The sequence below is a fragment of the Pituophis catenifer genome, unplaced genomic scaffold (assembly GCF_029215685.1).
Source record: "Pituophis catenifer annectens isolate HBS135680 unplaced genomic scaffold, rPitCat1.0.hap2 SCAF_2, whole genome shotgun sequence".
Taxonomy (NCBI): domain Eukaryota; kingdom Metazoa; phylum Chordata; class Lepidosauria; order Squamata; family Colubridae; genus Pituophis; species Pituophis catenifer.
In genome coordinates, this window is record NW_027256882.1 from 102,802,822 (window position 1) to 102,813,763 (window position 10,942).

At 41.4% G+C, this 10,942-nt stretch overlaps 1 protein-coding gene across 1 annotated transcript; it reads left to right on the forward strand.

Annotated features, from left to right (window-relative positions):
* The first annotated feature begins 6,126 nt into the window (after positions 1 to 6,126).
* On the forward strand, positions 6,127 to 9,427 carry CDKN2AIPNL (CDKN2A interacting protein N-terminal like). Its single transcript, XM_070933912.1, has 3 exons — positions 6,127 to 6,497; positions 8,114 to 8,212; positions 9,050 to 9,427. Exons 1-3 carry the CDS (start codon positions 6,286 to 6,288, stop codon positions 9,066 to 9,068), a joined length of 330 nt encoding a protein of 109 aa, XP_070790013.1. The 5' UTR covers positions 6,127 to 6,285; the 3' UTR covers positions 9,069 to 9,427.
* The last annotated feature ends 1,515 nt before the right edge of the window (positions 9,428 to 10,942 follow it).

The following is a 10,942-nucleotide window of genomic DNA, read 5'->3' on the forward strand; positions in this document are numbered from 1 at the left end:
TCTCACATATTTCTGTTAAATTAAGCCTTAGAGGTTTAGGGGTGGTGGAATGATGTGGAAATCAACAAGGAGTTATTTTTACCTGGACATATTATTGCTTGTACAGAAGAACACTGAACAAATTCTGGATCGGTTTAGTTTCAGGGATTTGTGCATTGCATTAATGGATTTTATATGTGCAGAAACCTAAGCATAATTACGGCAATTTGAAAATCAGTAAAGTTCATATTTAGGACACTGCTTACACAAATGTCAACTGGATGATAACTGACTGCTATATAATTCACATTTCTGAATAAATATGCATAGGCTTGAGTAACTTTTAATTGGACACACTGTGATATTTTTATGTGACTTAGAAATCCTAAAATCATATAGCCACTGAACTAAGTAAGGCCACTAAATTCCAGGGAAATTGTCTTTGAGAATAGAATAGAATAGAATAGAATAGAATAGAATTTTTTATTGGCCAAGTGTGATTGGACACACAAGGAATTTGTCTTGGTGCATATGCTCTCAGTGTACATAAAAGAAAAAATACGTTCATCAAGAATCATAAGGTACAACACTTAATGATAGTCAAGGGTACAAATAAGCAATCAGGAAACAATATCAATATAAATCGCAAGGATACAAGCAACAAAGTTAGTCATACAGGCATGAGTGGAAGGAGATGGGTGATGGGAACGATAAGAAGATTAATAGTAGTGCAAACTTAGTAAATAGTTTGATGGTGTTGAGAGAATTATTGAGCAGAGTGATGGTGTTTGGGAAAAAACTGTTGTGTGTAGTTGTTCTGGGGTGCAGTGCTCTATAGCATCGTTTTGAGGGTAGGAGTTGAAACAGATTATGTCCAGGATGTGAGGGGTCTGTAAATATTTTCACAGCCCTCTTTTTGACTCGTGCAGTATACAGGTCCTCAATGGAAGGGAGATTGGTAGCAATTGTTTTTTCTGCAGTTCTAATTATCCTCTGAAGTCTGTGTCTGTCTTGTTGGGTTGCAGAACCAAACCATACAGTTATAGAGGTGCAGATGAGAGACTTAATAATTCCTCTATAGAACTGGATCAGCAGCTCCTTGGGCAGTTTGAGTTTTGAGTTGGCACAGAAAGAACATTCTTTGTTGTGCTTTTTTGATGACTTTTTTTGATGTTAGCTGTCCATTTTAGATCTTGTGATATGGTAGAACCTAGAAATGTGAAGGTCTCTAGTTTTGATAATGTGTTCTTTAGTATTGTAAGAGGTGGAAGTATGGAAGGGTTTCTCCTAAAGTCTACCACCATTTCTACGGTTTTGAGTGTGTTCAGTTCCAGATTGTTCCGCTTACACCACGAGGCTAGTTGTTCAACCTCCCGTCTATATGCAGATTCATCTTTGAGTAAACAGCACAATACTGTATTTACTATATCACTGTAGTTTTCACTTCATTTTAAGCTGTGGATCGATCATCTAATACTGAAGTAAACTAAATAAATGTTCTTATACCACTGAAGACAAGAGGTGAACCTTAATGCTTTCTGCTAGTTAAGATCCACTTTCTGCATCAAGAATTTTGTGTGATGTGTTTAGAAGACTCACTGAATTCAGTCAAAACCTCACCATAGGATCTGATGCTTTTCAGAAAGTGGAAAAAACTAATCTATTTACCTTTAAATGAATGGTGAAATGTAAAATTTGTTACTACCGATTCTGTGGGCATGGCTTGGGTGGGGGTGGTAATATGACTGGGTGGGCATGGCCAACTTTTTTTTTTACTTTTAAAAGCATTTTTTCTACAACCTCTTCGGCTGAAAAATTGCTTTTAAAAGTTAAAAAAAAAAAAGCCTCTGATGATCCCAGTTGAGCCACGCGATCATCAGAGGCTTTTTTTTTTAACTTTTAAAAGCATTTTTTCGGCCGAAGAGGTTGTAGAAAAAATGCTTTTAAAAGTAAAAAAAACAGCCTCTGATGATCGCGCGGCTCAGCTGGGCATGGGAGGGGGGCACAGGGATTTTTGCTACCAGTTCTCTGAACCACCCATCGCCATCGCTACCGGATCAAGCGATCCGCTCCGAACCAAGAGCTTTTCACCCCTGCTTTAAATGCCTGGGAAGATAATATAAGAGCTGTGATGGTGCAGTGGTTAGAATGCAATATTGCAGGGGTGGATTCTACTTACCTTTACTACCGGTTTGCAACGGGAGCGCATGCATAGATTACCTGTGATGATGTTGTGGCGGGTGGGCGGAGCCTCCCGCTGGTTTTACCACCAGTTCTATAGAACTGGACCGAACCGGGAGCAACCCACCACTGTTGCAGGCTAATTCTGCCCTCTGCCAGGAGTTCGATCCTGACCAGATCAGGGTTAACTCAGCCTTCCATCCTTCCAAGGTCGGTAAAATGAGGACCCAGATTGTTGGGGCAATATACTGACTCTGTAAACAGCTTAGAGAAGGCTGTAAAGCATTATGAAGTGGTATATAAGTCTAAATGCTATTGCTATAGTCAAATATGTATTATTTAATGGCTTTTGTATCCAATGTTCAAGAATCCAGTCTCACTTGCAATTTAAAGGACTATAAAACATAATACTCAGTATCAAATTCTTATGCCCATACATGTCAGTGAAACTTCGGTTATAAACAACCAACCGAAATCCCAACTATAACTAAAATAGCATACAGATCTACAGAGAAAAATCTTATTTCCTTACAAGTTTCTGTCAAGATAATAAAGACAGCAGAGGTGTTGCAGAGATGAACTTTAGGGAGGCATTTGGCCAATATTAAAGGAGATGCCAAAAGCAGGCCCCTCCTTGCCAGAAATACCAAAGGATTGAGCTACTTATTCCATTATTGTTATCTGCATCTAAAAGTATTAAGGACAGGTGCATCATCCAAGCACTGGCTGGGTGATGCTACAGTACAGTACTGCATTTTATTTATTAATCACATTTAGAAACCACCCATCTCCCTCAGAGGGATGTTGTACAGCATACAAATAAAATATTAAAAAAATAAACTATATAAAATTTCAAAAGACACAGAGATAGTTAAAATTCAATTCTAAAAGTTAATTTAAAAGTAGGGGGAGGGACTTTTGGGTGCTAACAAGATGTGTACTCCTCTGTGAGCCCCAAGCAGGATAGCAGAGCCAGGTTGTCCCAAAGATGCTTTAAGAAAGGCAACTGCAGGGTCGTGCTGAGGATTTTGTGCAATTCCTGCACGATAAAGTCGCTCGGATTCGGGATGGCTTGGACTCCGATTGGATGAGTCCACGGGAGGAGACCGGGGCAGGCCTTGAGAATGTTATCTGGGAGGAGTTTGATCCTGTGACTCCCGAGGATGTGGACAGGGTTCTGGGTAAGATTAGTGCCGCCACGTGTTTATTGGACCCGTGTCCCTCCTGGTTGGTACTGGCCTCCCGGGAGGTTACACGAGGCTGGCTCCAGGGGATTATAGGTGCTTCTTTGGGTGAGGGTGCCTTTCCTGCTGCCTTGAAAGAGGCGGTAGTGAGGCCCCTCCTCAAGAAGCCTTCCCTGGACCCGGCTGAATTAGCCAACTATCGTCCAGTCTCCAACCTTCGTTTTGTGGCGAAGGTTGTTGAGAGCGTGGTGGCACGACAACTTCCCCGGCACCTGGATGAAGCTATCTATCTAGACCCGTACCAGTCGGGCTTCAGGCAGGGGTACAGCACAGAAACGGCATTGGTCGCGTTGGTGGATGATCTCTGGAGGGCTCGGGACAGGGGTTGTTCCTCTGTCCTAGTCCTATTAGATCTCTCAGCGGCTTTTGATACCATCGACCATGGTATCATGCTGCAGCGGTTGAGGGGGTTAGGAATAGGGGGCACCGTTTTGCGGTGGTTCTCCTCCTTCCTCTCCGACCGCTCGCAGTTCGTGTTGGCAGGGGGGCAGAGGTCGACCTCGAGGCGTCTCGCATGGGGAGTGCCGCAAGGGTCGGTCCTCTCGCCCCTCCTGTTCAACATTTATGTGAAGCCGCTGGGTGAGATCATCCGTGGTTTTGGAGTGAAGTGTCATCTGTACGCTGACGATACCCAGCTGTACATCTCCACCCCAGACCACCCCAACGATGCCCTTGATGTGATGTCCCGCTGCCTGGAGGCCGTGCGGGCCTGGATGGGGAGGAACAGGCTCAGACTCAACCCCTCCAAGACCGAGTGGCTGTGGCTCCCGGCGCCCCGATATAGTCAGCAGGTGCCATCGCTGACTATTGGGGGTGAATCTTTGCCCCCCACGGAGAGGGCTCGCAATCTGGGTGTCCTCCTGGATGCACGGCTGTCTTTAGAAGAGCATATGACGGCCGTGGCCAGGGGGGCCTTTTATCAGGTTCGCCTGATTCGCCAGTTGCAGCCCTTTCTGGATCGGGACGCCCTGCGCACGGTCACTCATGCCCTTGTTACTTCCCGGTTGGACTATTGTAATGCTCTCTACATGGGGCTCCCCTTGAAGAGCACTCGGAAGCTCCAGCTGGTCCAGAATGCGGCCGCGCGGGTGGTTATGGGCGCAACCCGTTATGCCCATGTGACACCCCTCCTGCGCGAGCTGCACTGGCTCCCGGTGGTCTTCCGGGTGCGATTCAAGGTGTTGGTTACCACCTTTAAAGCGCTCCATGGCATAGGACCCGGGTACCTCCGAGACCGTCTTCTGCCACCAATAGCCTCCCACCGACCAGTTCGTTCCCACAGAGAGGGTCTCCTCAGGGTGCCGTCAGCCAAGTTATGTCGGCTGGCGACGCCCAGGGGGAGGGCCTTCTCTGTGGGAGCCCCAGCCCTGTGGAATGAACTGCCCCCGGAAATTCGTAAGATATCTGACCTCCGGGTGTTTCGCTGCGCATTGAAGACCCTGTTGTTCCGCCAGGCCGGACTATCAATACAATAGTTTTAAATTGGGGTATTTAAATTTATTGGGGTTTTAAATTTGAGCCATTTATTTAATTATTTTAAATTTTATATCATTGTTTTGTTTGTGTTTTTAAATAGGCTGTACACCGCCCTGAGTCCTCCGGGAGAAGGGCGGTATAGAAATAAAATTATTATTATTATTATTATTGATTTTTCTTTTTTTTCAAGAAAAATCAAGAAAACCCAGATGCCTTTATAAAGCACTTTTGGGACAACCATGACTTGGATGACTGGAAACTTCAAGAGACACAGAGCCAGGTCTTTAGACAATGCTGAAAGGCCAGGAGAGTGGGGCCTATCTAATTTCTGGGGGCAAAAGGGTAGGAGGTAACAACTGAGACGGTTCTCTTCCTGCATCTTGATAATTGGAATTCTTTCATGGGAGTCCACTCCCAGTGGGCTGGGCTGATGTAAATGGTTTGAAGACGGTTCAGTACATAACTTGGCTCATACCATGTACGATTTTAAAGGTCATAACAAACTTCTTGAATTAGACCCAGAAGTAAACTGGCACCTAATGGCAGTATAACAGCTATTAACTGTGAGCTATCAAGTCATTGTCAATTCTTAGCAGCCACATCTTCTCTCCATTATGATCTGTCCCTAACCTGGTCTTTTAGTCTCCTAACAGCACTCCCCATCACCACCGTAACCTAGTCTGTCCATCTTCTTGCCGGTTGTCCTTTTCTTTTTCCTTCCACCTCCACCTTTCCCAGCATTAGAGCTTTCTCCAGAGAGTGAGGTCTTCACATAATGTGTTGGAAGTAGGATAATTGCTAGTTGTAAAATGGCCTCTGTCAAGCCAGGGACAGTTCTTTCTGGTTGAGTGACAAGGGCAGAAAACAAGCCACCTAGGTGATACTATGTGCAGCTCTGGGAGCACCCCAGTCAGAGCAGCTGGAAGTAACTAAGATGTATTAACATTAAGCAGATGAATTAATGAGGTAGTTCCATCACTCTGAGAGTGGTTTTTTTTTTTTTTTTTTTTGGCAAAGTCTGCAATGCCTGGGCTACAAAATTCCAGACGGTAGCAACGCAGAGGTACAACCCTCAGTATTCTTTGCTGCCATCTAGTGGTCGTCTGGGTTTTAGAGGCCTAGATTTCTTAGTCCTGACACTACATCATTCACAGAAGCCGCCATTCCATAAATGCCAGTCGGCGACTAGGGGTACAGAGATGACTCTACACTCTCTGCGCATGCGGATCATTGCGCAGCCAAGTACGCCAGCCCGGTGGAATTAAGAAGGCCCCAGGACCGGAGTGAGAGCAGTGGAGATTGACGGCCAGAGCGGCAACGCCGGCCTTTTGCCTTCTCGCCAAACGGCTGCTCTGTTTAAAGGCGTCAGTTCCGATTCCTGGTGGGCAGGCTAAAGGAGGGAAGGATGGTAAAAGGGGACAACGAGGTCGCGCCCGAGCCCGAATTCCCAGAACAGTTCCGTTCCTACTCGGAGAACGAAAAACATTGGCAAGCGCGGCGCGCTTTCATCCTGCGCAATAACCCGCTGGAGGGCGGGGAGGCTCCCACTCCGCTGTGTATGGACCAGCTGCTCTCCCTCTCCATGGTTTGGGCCAATCATCTCTTCCTGGGATGCAGGTACCGCCTCCTCGTCCCTTCGCTCGCATGGCCTCTAGGTATTTTGTCCCTCGCAGCTGGGCCTTCGTCGCGCCCGGCTGGGACGGATGGAAGTTGTCGCCCGATGCTGCACCAGGGAAACGATAGAATGGGGGGGGGGGGAAGGCGGTAGCGAGGAGTAGGCTGCATTCAACGCATGCGCTGGGATTGCCCGGTATTTTCTTAACCGCCCATTTTTTTAAGGGATTACGTCATAGTAAAAGAAGCGGTCTCCCTTATATTTGCAGGTTTGAGAGCAGCGTCACCTGTTTCCTACCAGGACAGGTAGTGAAAGGGAAATAAGCGTATTCAGACATAAAAATACAACCGAACCACAAACATGGTTTTCTTTCTAGAGGGGAAAAAAAGGACAATTATGTATGTAGATGTTGAAATAAAGTTAACAGAGTAGCATGACAGGATTTCTTGAAGTTGTTTGCAGATAAAAATTGATATCCTGCACATTCTTCTCCAACAATTTTGTGTATTTCCTGTTATTCAGTGATGATTAATAATAATTATTAATAATAATTATTAACTGTTCCATGCAAGTTATATTTCCCAGCATTTTGGAATAATGGACTGTACTTTCACCCCATGTCACCATAAAGGAATCATTGGGCTGTTATACAAAAATGGGAAGATCCTATTTCAAGATAGGCAACCCACTTATTTTAAGTACTTTGTTCTCATTCTTCAGCCAGCAAGTGTCTTGGGGTATTTATTTATTTATTGGTTCAATTTATATGCCGTCCTTCTCCAGAGACTCAGGGCGGCTTACAATGTGTTAAGCAATAGCCTTCATACTTTTGTATATACCTGCTTAGTAGGGCTTTCGGGCCCCCCAAGCGGTGTTCTTTTTTATACATTGCCCCCACAATCCGGGTCCTCATTTTACCTACCTGGAAAGGATGGAAGGCTGAGTCAACCTTGAGCCTGGTGAGATTCGAACTTGCAGTAATTGCAGGCAGCTGGTGCTAATTAACAGCACTTTAGTCTGCTGCGCCACCAAGGCTCATATAACTTACATAAGGTCATTAAGAGCAATACTATGCTATTAAAACAAGACTATTTTAAAAGGTGACAATGATGGCATTTTGCCACTTCTTTTTCTCCTATTCACAGGTCAGTTTGTTCAGAGGAATTAGAAGCAGGTGGGGAAAATGTTGATAGAAGTTCACCTTGCTGGTTTTTAAATCTTTTTTTTAAAGAAATATGTTTAAAATCTGTTTTAGAAACAGTAATCTGAAAGTTTATGAGCTTTTGGTATTTATTTACTGGAGGGTTTGTTACAACTTTGCTTTCCAAATTTCATTTATGCCTTGTTTCTAAGAAAAAGGCACAGAATTTTTATGAAGTATGTTTGGAAACTTGGTAATTAAATCCAAAGTAACTTTGATATTGTATTTAGCCTGTATTTGCTTAGTTTTGTTCCTAACTTTTATAATAAAGCTGGCCTAAAGCACCCCAATTTTTCTCAACTTTATGGATGTTGTTTATAAAATTGAAAGGATTGAACTTTATTGGTAGCAAATGTGAATTGTGGGAACAGTAGATGACTGTTAGATACCTTATAAACTTTTGTTTTCTTTATACAGCTATAGCAAAGATCTATTGGAGAAGGTGACAGAAATGGCAAATGGAATTGAAGTTGAAGATGTGCCACATTTCACAACTCGTGATGAATTAATCAAAAGGTGAATATTATTCAAGACTTTGGTTTCCTTTAGAAAACTTTTCTTGTAGCAATTTTACACACATGCTCAATTTTAGAGAAAAGCAGAATAGCCTATAACTATTCGATTGGGCTTTTACAATCTCTAATAGCTCCTCCTGTCTTTAAGCCTAGTTAGTGTAACTTTCCCAAAGTCCATTCTAGTAGATTATTCTTTTATGATTTTTTAAAAGCACCAGAAATTATGATGGGTATTCCTAATAAATGCCCCAATCATTTGTATTATGACATCAATAATACTTTTGTATTGAGCACATTTACATCTGAATGTCTGCTAAGGGCTCATTGATTTGGCATAATAATTTCAGCAAAAAAAAAAAAACACAACAAAGTGAAAAGCTAGTAAGTGATGTGGAATTCATGTTTTTAAGCCATGCCATAACTTTAAATTTATTGTTGCACACTTTTCAAATGGCTGGGTGAACATGATGCTTCTGATAATACATAGTCTTTGCCATGCCACTGTGTATTCATAACTGGCCCAACAAAGATGTACTAATATAGCTTCTGAAATGCAGCATTAACTTTTCCCTGGCTGCCATACATTTCAATGTTTATATGAATCAATACTTAGTCTGCAGTTATTTAATTATTTAGTATAAACTGGGATTAGGATTTAATTTAAGTCCTAGGAGGTTTGGTATAATAATGCTTTTAGAACTATTACATTTTGTGTAGGATTTCTAATAACTAAGGCTCTTTATGTAATGCTTGAATAAACTAAACATTACAAATTACTGAACTTCAGATATCTGTGATTGCAATATACTTAATGGGCTTGTACCGTGCATTTTTTTAGAATCAACACTAGTGCCTAGGAGAAGAAATGCCAGGCTTTTGTTCTACTACACAATCTGTTTATATTGAAGACTGATCTGGATACTTCAAGCATCGCTTCTGAGATGCATTTTAGATTAGACTGTTTTTATACTGGATGCTTAGAAATTATGTACAGATTTTGATTAATAAAGAGTGAAGAAAAGAAAACTAGTACTTATGTTTATTTATCATTAGATACTCTGTCCCCCAAACACCAGCCCTTCAGAAAACATGTTTAAATCTGATGTGACATTTCCTAAGGTATTAGTTATATGGTATGAATACAGAAGTAACAAAATCCCATGAAAAATAAATGGGAATAATAGAAACGAATGTATAGTCATGAAAAATTGCTGGATGTAAGAAATAAATGTTTTTTTAAAAAAAAACAAAGCACTACGTTGTCTTATTTTTTCTCTTTCTTACTACATATGCCTTGTAGCTGGCAATGCCTCGCTGATCTTGTTTCACTTTGGAAGTTAAGTAGAGTTAGACCTGGTTAGTTCTTAGATGGGTGACACATTGAAATATCTCAACTCTTAAGTTGAAAAATAAAACTGGAAAAAGGAAATGGTAAATCATTTTCATATTGGGCACCATTTGCAAAAAAGTATCTACTTATGGACTGGATGATAGGCCTTTTGGTTGTGGTTGTTATGTACTGCCCAAAAACTGGATTGAAGTAGTTTACAAAACCTAAATGAACTAAATAAATGGTTGCTAACAAAATGACATGGTCTTCTCTCTGATGTTAATAGAGTTCAATTATACTTAAAGACTGTATCTCTTATATGACCCATTTCAGTATTAAGGCTGTTATATCTTTAACCATCCATACAAATGTTTTTTGAATTCTCCATGATGTTTGAATTATATAAAACTCTATTCTGAACTCTTGGATTTCAAAGATATCTTTTGTTGACCATTAGAACATTCCAAAAACCAGTAGTAGTATTAAACTGACTTGACTTGGTAAAAGAGCAGTACATTTTGACCTTATAGTGATTCAATGAATATAAAGTACTGCCCTAATCTGAATTTATAAAAGTACTGGCATACAAGGTAAAAGGAGTCCAATGTTGCAATTTTAAGATAGGTCCCCAAAGTAAATGTTCAGCTTCCCCCCCCTTTTTTTTATTGTCTCAGGTCTTGCCTTATTCTTCCTGAAAATACAGTAATTATTTAGGATAACTAAGATATCATAGAAAGTTTCCCACTCAAGCAGCTCTACCATTGTGGGATGGGAGAAATTCAGTTTTGGATGCATCTTTTCCTTTTCACAGAAATGTTCTACAGCATTTATCCTGGCATATCTCTACTATACATCAAAATTACATTAGGGATTACTCTATCTTTTCTGTTAATACAATTCAGGAATAGGCAATGTTTTGACACCTCGAAATTGAACACTACATGTGTCTGAAAGTTAGTGTCTGAAAGCTGCACTTGGTTGGAATGATGATGATGCAAAAATGACCAAGATTTTGCCCTTATTGAGAATTTTCTTTTTAAAATCTATTTTACACTTAATAGTAAGCCTTCTACTACAAAATGACTCTGAACTATGCAACAATTCTTAGCAACTACTGTATGGTCAGACTTGGCTTAAGGGCTGAAAAAAGGATTAGGATTCTTGAAATTCCCCCAAAAGTTGCCTATCCCAGTCTAAATATTCTTTCTATTGCAACTATTGTGAGGAAAACAGCTAAACATTTGTTTAAAAAGACCTAGGAAAGGGAATTAAGTTTCTTTCCCTTGGTGTAGACCTCTGGACTCTGTAGAGATTCCAATCACAAAATTGTTCATATAGTAGGACTGCTCTGCTTATTAATCAACATTTTGCTGGAGTTGGGAGATGGGAGTGAATTGAATG